The following is a 13,091-nucleotide window of genomic DNA, read 5'->3' as shown; positions in this document are numbered from 1 at the left end:
GGGTGCCAAAAAAAATTCTGCAAGAGGTGGACAAATCCCGTCGCAAATTTCTTTGGGCGCAAGATGAAGACTTGACTGGCGGCAAATGCAAAGTAAATTGGTCCAAAGTTTGCTTGCCTACAGAGTACGGTGGCCTCGGCATGCTTGACCTCTCAAAATTCAGCAGGGCCCTGAGATTGAGATGGCTATGGCATTCTTGGGTGAGCCCAGAACGGCCTTGGGTGGGGATGGAAGTGTCTTGCGATGAGAGCGACAAGGCGGCATTCAGGGCAATGACAATAGTCACCATCGGTGATGGTTGCAAGGCTACCTTTTGGGAGTGTGCCTGGGCTAGTGCCGAGCCTCTCAAGACGGCCTTCCCGCGTCTCTACAAACACTCAAGAAGAAAGAACAGGACTGTGCAGGCAGCTCTGCGTGACAACACTTGGATCAAGGACTTAGCACATGGCAACGTTAACCCTTTCCTCCAAGAATTCCTGACCTTGGAAAGACTGATCAGAATGGCCAGAACGTGTATGAGGCAGGGGCAGCCTGATGAAATCAAGTGGAAATTCACGGCCAGTGGGATCTATAGCACGTCGTTAGCATACCAGGCACAGTTTCTTCGATCGGTTCAGGCTCCGTTCAGAAAAACCGTGTGGACGGCTTGGGCCCCTGGCCGGATCAAAATCTTCTCCTGGTTGTTGCATCTGGATCGGCTATGGTGCATCGATAGGCTGCAAAGAAGAGGATGGGAAAATCAATACTTCTGCCAACTTTGCCTTCGACACCTTGAAAGTTTAGTGCATCTATTCCGGCGCTGCGAGCTGTCTCTGAAGATCTGGGAGAAGGTGGCCTCGTGGCAGGGCTGCCAGGCTGTGCAGCCAGGTCTCTGGTCCTCCCTTCAACGCTCAACAGAGATCATGGACACGATTATCAGCAACGCCGCGACGGGAAGCAGTAAGGGCATCAAAACCATCATCTTGCTGGTGCTTTGGGAAATATGGCTGGAGCGGCACCACTGCACCTTCAGAGGCAAGGTGGCGCAGCAGACAGACATCCTGGCTGCGATCAGGTGCAATATCGAGCTATGGCGGCAAGCTGGAGCCCAGTGTCTTGCACTGCCATTTGCAGAGCCACCAGCGGGGATCGGCTAAGACGCAGCATCACTTCACCTGGCCGGCTGCGCCTCTTTCCTCTTTCTTTTCATTTCTTCCTTTGATCTCTGGATCACCCCCCATGTATTTGTTTTCCCGCTTCTACCTGCTTAATATATGAATGCCAGCAATTTGCTGGATCTTTCAAAAAAAAGGCAAGGTTAACGATTCCAGGTACTCTTTGACTCATTCAGAGGACTGAAGACCACCAAAGCATGGGATCAAGTATCAGTAAGGGGAAAGCAGACACTGCAAATTATTGGGTACTATATTGTTGCTATTGTTTGAATTTGCAACCAATCAGCTGAACCCAGGGACCGTACAGTACCCATTCTACCATGACTTAGAGATATTCTCTGAATATCCAAAGACAGAAATCGTGTATGCCGCGTCTCAATAAACAGCCTTGACCCATGCCCGGTTTTGTTGAATCTCTGGCTCTATATTCTACAGCATGGAGAAGCTAGAGCCATTAGTTTGGCTCCAAGTAACACCGGCACTCCAAGGGTTCTAGAGACGTAAACTCTAACCTCACTTTTATATAATTGCCACTAGCATTTCCTGACCCCATGGACAAATGGATCCATTATCCAGATGCAGAGATCTTCATATAATATTGCCTTAATCATTGACTAATTTATCCAGTGCTAACTTTTGGAGGACTTGACGCACCAACAAGAGTGCGACAGCATTAGAAAATGTGTTAATTATCGATCTTAATTTGATCCCTCTAGAGTCAGAAGTTGATTATTTTCACTACCCCCAACTTGTCTGAGAAGCTGGAGCCAAGAGCATGGTGAAAGTGAAACCCCGAGTAAATGAAGCCTAGAAGCAAAGCCAACATGTCTTAACATATAATGGTATGCAGAAGTGGATCAGACCTTCATCAAGCAGTTTTGGAAGGGAAAAAAAATTCTTATGGCAGCAAGAGCAGATGCACTTTAAAATTGGCCAGCAGACCAAATATGAATGTTCCTGCCACAACCTAAAACCAAATATCTGTCACCTCTAAGTAAAATCTACCTGCAAATCACAGTGTTCTGTAAGGCCTGAGCTATGGGGGGACTCTAGCTACTCGCAATTTCAGAAAACATCAAGAACAGGGGGGTGAAATTGGGTGGTATTAACTTAGGGTTTCTTACAGCAAGAGGAACAGATTTGCCAGCCGGAACACGGCGGCTAGGGGGAAACCCTAATACAATTACTCGATGCCTCTCCCAGCCTCTCGATCCTGGCTTTATAGCCATTACATGAGTAAAAGTAAACAGAGGAAATAACAGAGTAAGTGGAGTTGCCGGAAAGGTAACAGTGACAGCTGAAGTAGCGGCCACCGTCCGATCAACAATCCACGCTCCAGATCATCCCGCCAGTGCACGAAGCGGTACGAGGGTTGGGGTGCACTGGATGGCGATTGGTTGGTCCAGTTTGAATCATCCTCACGAAGCATTACGCCGAGTTAACTGAAGAAGATGCCGCTATTGTTATCTTCAGGCAGGGTCCTGACAATCCCCCGGAGTGAGACCAGACTTGCCCTCAAGGATGGAAAGCTGGAAACACCTTTTGGATGAAACCCGAGTCCTCCCAGGTAGCTTGTTCTTCTGGTAAATTCCTCCATTTGATGAGCCAGCGGACAACGGGGATAGAGATATCACCTTGCTTGCGGGGAACGAGCTTTCTGTCCAACAATGTCTTTGGTTCCAGCAGAACTGTCCCATCTGGATTAAGTAGTGGGAGTTGAGGGTTCGGAACAACATTAGGCCCCAAGTGCTTCTTCAATTGACTAACATGAAAGGTGTCATGTAACTTGCAGTCATCAGGTAATAGCACTTTATAAGCAGCACTTCCCACTTTGGCCATTACTCTGAAAGGGCCATAGTATTTGGAATGAAGTTTTAAGTTCCTGTGGATACTCAAAGAAGTATGTCTATATGGTTGGATCTTAAGGTAAACCATATCACCAACTTCAAAGGTTCTCTCTCATCGTTTCCTATCAGCAAAGAATTTCATCCTTTCTTGGGCTTTCAGTAAGTTTTCTTTGATGATAGCAGCAGTATCTTCCGGTGATAGGGAGAATTGAGTATCTTCAGGAAGAATAGCAGGGTATAAAGCAGATTCAGCAATCATTGTTGGTTTCCTGCCATACACTGCTTGAAAGGGGGTCATTTGCAGAGCTGTGTGGAAAGAAGTGTTGTACCACCATTCAGCCAGGGAAATCCAGTAGCACCACTTCTTGGGCTGATTGAAAACCATGCATCTCAGGTAGTTTTCCAGGCACTGATTAACTCTCTCTGTCTGCCCATCAGTCTGAGGGTGGTAGGAAGTGCTCAAGTGCAACTTGATCCCCAACCTTTTGAAGAGGTCCTGCCACAAATGACTGGTGAAGATTTTGTCTCTGTCAGTGACAATTACACAAGGAAGACCATGTAGCTTGAAAACATTGTCAATGAAAGCCGTAGCTACTGATCTGACAGAGATTGGATGTTTCATAGGGATGAAGTGACTGTATTTAGTAAATCTGTCTACTACAACTAGGATGAGATCTTTGTTGTTGGAAGTTGGTAAACCCTCTACAAAATCCATGGAAATGTGTGTCCAAGCAAACACTGGTGTTGGAAGAGGTTGAAGCATTCCAGGATATTTGCAATGTTCAGGTTTGTTGATTTGGCAGACAGGACACTGCTGAATAAAGTGTTGAACACTCTTTTTCATACCAGGCCAATAAAACAATAATTTCAGCCTGTTGTAGGTAGCTCTCTGTCCTGAGTGGCCACCCAATTCACTGCTGTGGAAGGCTGTTAGTATACTAGTTCTGAGCTTATCATCTTGGCCAACCACTACTCTGTTTTTGTATCTTAGAAGCCCTTGATGTAACTTGTAGTTAGGTGTACTGTCAGGGGCTACAGCTAGCTTAGTTAACAACTCTTTGCATGTGTCATCTTGAGTGTAACTGGCAATAACCTCAGTGACCCAGGCAGGGTGAACAACAGTGCCCGTGAGTGCCTGAATTTGTAATTTGACTCTGGAAAGAGCATTTGCCACTTTGTTTGTTTTGCCCTTTTTGTATTCCACCTTGTAATTGTAGCCAAGAAGTCTGACCAGCAGTTTATGTTGTATTCCTTCTGTTAACTTCTGATCTTGAATGTACTTTAAACTTTCCTGATCAGTTCTGATTATCAGAGAGGAAGCTGCAAAGTAATGCTTCCACTTCTTCAGTGCTTCCATGATTGCAATAGCTTCCTTGTCATAAGTGGACAAGGTTTGAGCTCTAGGGACAAGTGTTTTACTGAAGTAAGCTAATGGCTGTCCTTTCTGCATTAGCACTGCTCCAATTCCATAATTGCAAGCGTCAGTTTCCAGTATAAATGGCTGAGAGAAATCAGGAAGCGCAAGGACAGGGGTTTCAGTCATCCTGTGCTTTAGTATGTTAAAAGCATTCTGCTGTTCTTCTCCCCAAATGAAGCCCTCTTTTTTCAAAGCTTGAAATAAGGGTTTACAGATGTAGCCATAGTTTTTGACAAATCTTCTGTAGTAACCTGTGAGGCCAAGGAAACTCCTGAGTTCGGTGACAGAAGTAGGAGTGGGCCAGTTAACCACAGAGGAGATCTTAGCAGGATCTGTAGCTACACCATCTTTGCTAATAATGTGGCCCAAGTATTCCACTTGTGGCTGTCCAAAAATACACTTCTTCTCATTTGCTACCAGCTTGTGTTTTTTCAGTGTTTCAAACACTATCTTCAAATGCTCACAATGTTCCTCCTCCGTTTTGCTAAAAATGAGGATGTCATCGAAGAAAACCAGAACGAAAACTCTCAGATAAGGAGCTAGAATTGTGTTCATCAAGAGTTGAAAAGTTGCAGGTGCATTGGTCAATCCAAAGGGCATCACTAGATATTCATAATGGCCCATGTGAGTAGCAAATGCAGTTTTGTGGATATCTTCTTCTGACATTCTGATCTGGTGATACCCACTGGTGAGATCTATCTTGGAGAAGATTGTAGCACCAGAAAGTTCATCAATGAGGTCCTCAATTATTGACAAGGGGTACTTATTTTTAACAGTTTGGGAGTTCACTTTCCTGAAATCATTGCATAGTCTCCAGCTTGCATCTTTCTTCTTTACTAGCAGTGCAGGGGAGGAGTAGGGGCTGGTACTGTCTCTGATAATGTTGTCATCAACCATTCTTTTGATGAGCCCTTCCATAATATCTTTCTGGTGATGTGGTAACCTATAAGGTCTGATATTGACAATTTTTGCATCAGGTTCCAAGGGAATTTTGTGATCACAGTCTCTTTTGGGGGGCAGTCCCACACGTGCACTGAAAACATCTTTATGTTCAGTGATGACTTGCTGCACCTTAGGGGGTGGAGCTGTAGTTGCTACCTCTTCTTTTTCCACCACTAGTCTGATCAATAAGAATGCTCCTCCTACAGCATCTTCCATCAGGTTATGTACAGAGGAGGTATCTTGAATTTCCAGATCAGAAGATATAGTTTCATCCACTATGTGAGCTCTAGTTCCATCATGCAGTTTAATTTCCATGAACATTTCTTCATAATCCATCCAGATAGGACTGACTTGGCAAAGCCAGTCAGCTCCTAAAATCATGTCATAACCAAACAACTTCAGCACTCTACAGTCAGACTTGAGTTCATGACCTTGAATAGTATAAGAACAGTCTTTGACTATTTGGTCAGTAGACAAGTATCCCCCATTAGCTACTGTCACCTTGAGTTTCTTAGTTGGTAACAGTGTACATTGTGCTTTTTCGGCAATCTTGGGAGATATAAAAGTGGTTGTACTACCACTATCAATAAGAGCAAGGGCAGTGCAGTTATTGATGTTGACTTTGACAGTAAATGTGTACTTTTTCAGGCTCAATCCCATCAGGGCATGCATAGAAATTTGTAAGTTCTGGTCAGGCAGTTCAGCAGCAATCTCTTCCAGTTCTTCTTCAAAATCAGTGAAATATATTATTTCAGCATCTTCAGGAACTTGGCCTTGTAGAGCTTGAACTTGGGCCTGTTGGGACATTTTGCATACTTTCCTATGTCCAGGGAACCACTTTTCATTACATTTATAGCAGACTCCCTTTAATCTAGCTTGTTCAATAACAGCAGATGGGGTAATATTCTGAGGTCTGTTAGGAATGAACTGCACTTGTCTCCTGACAGGAAGGGGTTGGTTTGGTGCTGCTTGTCTTCGGGGAGGTTGAGTTTGCTCCAATCTTCTAGCTAACCAAATAGCCTTTTGTAATTTTTGAGGTTCATGGCATTGGATGAGATGTTGTATGCTATCATGCAAACCAGAAATGAAACTGTTCATGTAGTAAGAGTCAGGTAGGGCAGGATTATCTCTTCTCATCAAGTTCATCAGTTGCTCAAACTGGAGTACATATTCCTTAACAGATCATGTCTGTGTGAGAGCATGAAAACTCCTGACATTATCACAAATAGAAGATTCAGAGAACCTGTCCCCTAGGTGTCTACAGAACCTGTACCAGGGCATAGTTGCTGCAATATAACCAGTTCCTCTCCACCATTCAATGGCGGGTCCTTTCAAGTAAGTGACTGCTATCTCAGTTTTGGTTTCAGGTGGGGTTCTAGCAGCATCAAAGTAAAGGTCCATGGTTTGAATCCAGGAGTCCGTGTTATCTCCTTCAAATTCAGGCATGTTCATTTTAGCAGGCTTGACTAGAGTTGGGTTTCTTCTGTCAGTTAACAGTGGATCTCTACCAGGTCTTCTCTGGCCTTCCACCTGAACTTCCACTTGCTCAAGTTGATGTTGTTGGTCAGGAAGGGTCACTTGTGGTTGCCCTTGTTTTTCCACAGGAGGTTGAGCCGGCTGCTTAACCTGTCCAAAATGGGGATGTCTGTAAGGCTGTTTAACAGTGCCATCCAGGTGAAGTTCCTTGCCTGTTTCGACATCATGTAGCACTCCAGAACCAGCTGTAGGAGGGGTATTGAATGCCTCTGGTGCATTCCTTACTTGTGCTTGAGGTGTAACTTGGTGGACACTGCCATGTGCTCCCAAAGGAGTTGTTGGACCTGGATCTCATGGGTGTAAAGCAGTGATCAAGTGAGTCAGAGAAGACTGCATTTCTAGCAAGGTTTTCTGAACATCATTGAAGTTCTTATTGACTATGACTTGAAACTCTTGGAAATCTTGCCGATCTTGTTCTCTATTCTGCTGCAGCAGCTTGACGTCCAACTTGAGGGACTGCATCTCCAAGTCTGTCGTGGTCGATGATTCTGGTGGTGCTCCCATCGGATCCGTCCGGTTTTACTCAAAGCAGAGCACTCTGAGACCCGACAGATCAGAAAACGAACAACGGGGCCAAGCGAGGAATTTTACCACAGCAGAAGCTGCAACCCGAGCTTGACGTCGTCGTTCCCGCCGCCGATGGTGTTCAAGAGGGAAGGGTGGGTGGGATTTTAGACCGAAGAAGTGTTCTTCAACAACCACTACCCCGCAGCCTCTAACACCCGAGCTGTCTACCGCCGCCTGCGCCACCAGAACTTCTCCGCCGCCGCCGATCTGGGTTGACAAAGGAAGGAGGATGGCCCCAACCCTTTACCAGATCTCTCACTCTGCCAAGAAACGTCGGCTCTGAATACCAAATTGTAAGGCCCGAGCTATGGGGGGACTCTAGCTACTCGCAATTTCAGAAAACATCAAGAACAGGGGGGTGAAATTGGGTGGTATTAACTTAGGGTTTCTTACAGCAAGAGGAACAAATTTGCCAGCCGGAACACGGCGACTAGGGGGAAACCCTAATACAATTACTCGATGCCTCTCCCAGCCTCTCGATCCTGGCTTTATAGCCATTACATGAGTAAAAGTAAACAGAGGAAATAACAGAGTAAGTGGAGTTGCCGGAAAGGTAACAGTGACAGATGAAGTAGCGGCCACCGTCCGATCAACAATCCACGCTCCAGATCATCCCGCCAGTGCGCGAAGCGGTACGAGGGTTGGGGTGCACTGGATGGCGATCGGTTGGTCCAGTTTGAATCATCCTCACGAAGCGTTACGCCGAGTTAAATGAAGAAGCTGCCGCTGTTGTTATCTTCAGGCAGGGTCCTGACATGTTCCCCCCAAATTCCCGTAGGATAAACTCCCCGGCATCAAGCACCAACCGAAATAACACTTTCACCGATGCCTATGCTTAGGTCCTAAGACGATCCAGAATGGGTCGCGAGACCTAGCCGTGGGGATTAAAAGAAACACAGCAAAAAACGAAGGAAAAATCCCAGGGAATCTATGCCGAGCACTTAGAACCGGAAGATAATTTTTGTTCCTGCGGACGGGGCTTCACGGCGGAAGGCGGCAACCCGCCGCTCCGCTCCGCCTCTTCGCCATGGCGCAAGGTTGGGGACAATGGAGCGGCCGCTACGGTAATATTCCGACGCGCGAGGGGCTTACGCGCAAAAGCTACCAAACCAAATAACCAATGGGCTATAGCCTTTTTCCGGACAGTCACCGGAGCGAGCGGCCCAGTCCAGTCCATTCCAGTGCAGTCCATTCCGGCCCACCTTACCTCCCCCTGTCCTTGCGGCCCAAGAGCGACCCCCTAAACCCTAATCCAGGCACTGGACGGCGGAGGCCTCACGACCCCGCCACACACCCCGCATCGGACGCTCAGAAATCATCCACGTCCCCCCGACGCCTCCTTTATAAAACTTCCCCTCCGCACCGAAGCGCCAGTCGGCCGCCTCCCCCCTCCACCTCCTCCCCAGCGTCGCCTCCCGTTCGGAACCCCAAGCTCCCCCGCCGCCGGCGAAATGGTGCGTCACCGCCACCGGCCCGCGCCTAGCCCCACGCCGTTCCACCGCGCTTCGTCCTCCTGGACGGATCCCCCGCGCTTCTTCTTTTCTGCGGTTTTGATTTGGTGTTCGAATCTCGTTCTAAGTGTATGGATCGCGAATCTTGCAGGCCCCGAAGCGAGGCGGCAAGGCCCCGGTGCCGGCGAAGAAGAAGGCGGCGGTACTGCACCCACTCCTCTGCTGCGCCTTTGAATCTCTGCGGTGTCCACCGGTCGAGGCGCGTGTGATCTGACTGGGTTGGGTTGGTGTGTGGTTGCAGGACAAGGTGGTGAACCCGCTGTTCGAGAAGAGGCCGAAGCAGTTCGGCATCGGCGGGGCGCTGCCGCCCAAGAAGGACCTCCACCGGTTCGTCAAGTGGCCCAAGGTCGTCCGCATTCAGCGCCAGCGCCGCATCCTCAAGCAGCGCCTCAAGGTGCCCCCGGCGCTCCACCAGTTCACCCGCACCCTCGACAAGAACCTCGGTATATACAGAGCTCATCTATTCATTCATTCGTCATTTGACATTGGAGTCCATAATGCCTGAGGACGTTGGTAGATGTACTGTACTATTTTGACTTGTGGGTATGCAATAGCTAAGTGAGCGAGTCTTGACTTTGTCAAGATAATGAAAAGAGTTGATGGATGTGTTTTAAGGTTCCTGCTGTTAGGATACATTGGGAGGGGGCTCTCTTCTTGCATGATTAGGGCAATGCATGCTGTTCTCCTACATGCCTACTATATTTTTTACTGGATATATTGGCATGCCATGACAGTATGAAGTAGTAGAATGGCTAGCACAAGCTTTCACTTCTAACTTCTAAGGATGCCAGCAGTAGGAAGAAGCATTGTTGCTATGTTTGTACCTGAAGTCATGCCTTCTATATTAGCATTTCCTTTATGTTGCAACGTGTTTACTTGCTAGCTCATGAATTATGCTGTAATGTATAGCAACAAAAGCAGCCAGCGAGTATTTGACTAGTTTAAGTTCAATTCCGCTGCATACTGCGTCACTTTAGTTTCTGCAAAAACTTTGTTACAAATCTCTGATATTAATTGCTTGTTGCAGCCACCAACCTGTTTAAGATGCTTCTCAAGTACCGCCCTGAGGACAAGGTGGCTAAGAAGGAGAGGCTTCTGAAGAGGGCCCAGGCTGAGGCTGAGGGGAAAACCGTTGAGGCCAAGAAGCCAATTGTTGTGAAGTATGGTCTTAACCATGTCACTTACCTCATCGAGCAGGTACTGATATGAGTTACCTCTTTGTTTGACCTAATTAATCCTTATTCCTAGCTTCTTTTGTGGCTACAATAATCATTCTTATGATCAATCCTTGTGTTCTGTGCTGCAGAGCAAGGCTCAGCTGGTCGTCATCGCTCATGATGTTGACCCAATTGAGCTGGTTGTGTGGCTCCCAGCCCTGTGCAGGAAGATGGAGGTCCCATACTGCATTGTTAAGGGAAAGTCACGCCTTGGATCGGTATATTTTCTCCTGCCACCCCCTCTTGAACACTTATTAAATCTTTAACAGTAACCAGAAACAAATGCTCACTTTGTCTTGTCCCCTATAGATCGTTCACAAGAAGACTGCCTCAGTTCTGTGCCTTACCACTGTGAAGAACGAGGACAAGCTTGAGTTCAGCAAGATCTTGGAGGCTATCAAGGTATGTGGCTCATATAACCTTTGCTATCATTGATATGCAGTCCACCTGTGAACACTTCTAATGACTCCGGTGTCCATTATTCTGCAGGCTAACTTCAATGACAAGTTCGACGAGGTCAGGAAGAAGTGGGGCGGTGGTGTCATGGGCTCCAAGTCGCAGGCCAAGACCAAGGCCAGGGAAAGGCTCATCGCCAAGGAGGCTGCGCAGAGGATGAACTAAGCCTAGCCTTATATGTCAGAGCATATGCCATGTAGTTTCCCTTTCAGTGTGTCCTGATTTTGACGAGGAACTCGAACCCTTTTAGCAGCACTGTGGAATCGTATTGTGGTTTTCTGATTCTCTGTTCCGTTCGCCAGACTTATGCAAAGATCAGATGAGGTTTACCCATGTTTGGATTCTATATAGTTTTATGCCCTTTGTCGAGTCAAAGTTGGTTGTGTGTTTGTTCTGAGACCTAGGGAATTAAAAATATTGCGAGCTCCTGTCCAGCATGAAAGTATTCAATGACCTTTTTAGTGTTGCGTCACGTATCATGCTAGCGGGCGCTGCACAGAAACGATGCTCGTGCCATCCTCCGCTCTAAAGACCCAGCACCCTGATGCACTCTTAGGTATATCCTGTACTCTCTCCGGTCCTTTTTACTCTTTTCGGTCCTTTTTACTCTTGTGTATTAGGTTTGTGTCTAAGTTGACCAAATTAGTATTAAAAAATATCAACATCCGCAGTACCAAATATATATATATATATATATATTATGAAGCTACATTTCATAATAAATCTAAAATTTGTATTAGAAAATATCAACATCCACAGTACCAAATATTTTGACGGGAACAAGGCAAAAGAACTTGCCATTTTCATCGATTAAGAAGAAGAGAATTGTCCGGTTAATTGACGGAAAACCTGGCTAAAACTGATACAACACTGCCCACATGACATGGGCACCACCGACCAACCTGGCTACCGGCACATGCCAACAGATGGCCATATTGGACTCGCTTCAACGCAGCTCCGACTTCACAATACCAAATATATATACTATATCAAATATATATACTACGAAAATACATTTTGTAATAAATCTAACAATGTTGATTTGATAATGTGAATCTTGATATTTTATAAATTTGGTCAAAGTAGAGATACTTTGACTTCAGACAAAACTTATATGCAGATTAAAAAGAATCGGATGGAGTACAACAGACAGTACTATTTTCCCTCTTTCCATGTCAGCTTCTACGTGTTGTTTGATGCATAACATTGAGTCCGATGTAATTATTCAAGAATCTATGGGATGCTATTGGCGGTGACGGGCTTATGGTGCGCCACTTCATTATGCACGCTCCTATAGATATACTTCTTACCGACTGATTATGGCTTCTCTGACTAGAGAAGGAAATGTCGGGAGGAAATAGAGATGATAGGACCACCTGAATGCTGGAGATGAGTGCTCATCGTATTCCCTCAAGGAAAGCGGAGGCCCTCGCGGAAAGATCAAAGAAAATAAAAAGCACAACCGCCTCTACCTAGAGTAAAGAAGCTTTGTGCAAGGCGGTTTTGCAGGCAATTTTAAAAAGTACTTTTTTTGGTTGAGCTCATAACCCGGTTTGGGCCGATTGACTCTGAGAGCGATCGAGGGGTCGCGGGCTGTCCTTCACAACATCACGAGGATACAAGGGAGCTCATCTTCAGTGCAGTGTTGTAGTAGGTGTAAGAGAACTGAGGTCTAGCCAGTAGATAGTAGAGAGGAGGGCTAAATCCAGGTTAATGTCGTGCATTCCGGTCCAGAATTCTTGACCTCCTCCGGTCTTGCATTTTCCAATGATTGCTTATCGCCCTCCAGAGACCCTGCACCATAGGACATCTACAAAATACATGGAAGGTGTCCTCGCGATTCCACCCACGAATTAAACATGTGATGCGCCCTCTTTGCTCTATTTGCCATTGTGTCTAGTGAGATGGTGACAAGATGCCACTCAAAGATGCGTACCTTTGGACGGGCAGGTACCCCTATAATGTGAGGTCCGGTGCCTTGCTCATGGAGCATGTAGACGTGCTGGTACGCTCGTCAAGGGCGAGACAGTAAGCACCGCGGACATTGAAATTCCCTTTCAGGTCCGGAGCCCAAACAAGGACGTCGTCGAGGCGCCACGACGATGGCTTGATCAATAGGATGGCCGCTACATCCATGGGGATGAAGTAGCGACGAAGAAGCTCGGGCTTCCACCTGCCGCTTTCATCCAGTAAATAAAGATGGAAAATTAAGTAAAGAAACATACCAGAAAATAAACATAACCATAAACTGAACTTATTTTTTTTAGCTAATAGACTAAACTTAAAAGAAGAGGCAAAACAGGAGGAAAAAAAGTGGCACATGGGCCGGCTCATGCAGTGCACTCGAACACGATTTGCCGCGAGGGAGCCCAGCTTTCACCTCGGCCGAATCTAGTCTAAAAAAGACACAGCGAATCGCTCTGCTCGACCTCGGCTGCAAAACC

General features: G+C 46.5%; 1 protein-coding gene across 1 annotated transcript; it reads left to right on the top strand.

Moving 5' to 3' along the window:
* The first annotated feature begins 8,707 nt into the window (after positions 1-8,707).
* On the top strand, positions 8,708-11,022 carry LOC123104319 (60S ribosomal protein L7a-2). The gene is made up of 7 exons (XM_044526143.1): positions 8,708-8,917; positions 9,066-9,116; positions 9,216-9,417; positions 10,002-10,171; positions 10,281-10,409; positions 10,501-10,593; positions 10,681-11,022. Exons 1-7 carry the CDS (start codon positions 8,915-8,917, stop codon positions 10,810-10,812), a joined length of 780 nt encoding a protein of 259 aa, XP_044382078.1. The 5' UTR covers positions 8,708-8,914; the 3' UTR covers positions 10,813-11,022.
* Positions 11,023-13,091: the final 2,069 nt, after the last annotated feature.

This window comes from Triticum aestivum, chromosome 5A, assembly GCF_018294505.1.
Source record: "Triticum aestivum cultivar Chinese Spring chromosome 5A, IWGSC CS RefSeq v2.1, whole genome shotgun sequence".
In the NCBI taxonomy this organism is placed as follows: domain Eukaryota; kingdom Viridiplantae; phylum Streptophyta; class Magnoliopsida; order Poales; family Poaceae; genus Triticum; species Triticum aestivum.
Note: the sequence above shows the minus strand (reverse complement) of the source record. Positions and strands in the feature narration are given on the sequence as shown.

Coding starts and splice junctions, on each gene's coding strand:
- LOC123104319 (XM_044526143.1), top strand. Junction 10,172..10,280: donor TCACTTACCTCATCGAGCAG/GTACTGATATGA, acceptor TCTGTGCTGCAG/AGCAAGGCTCAGCTGGTCGT. Junction 10,410..10,500: donor GAAAGTCACGCCTTGGATCG/GTATATTTTCTC, acceptor TGTCCCCTATAG/ATCGTTCACAAGAAGACTGC.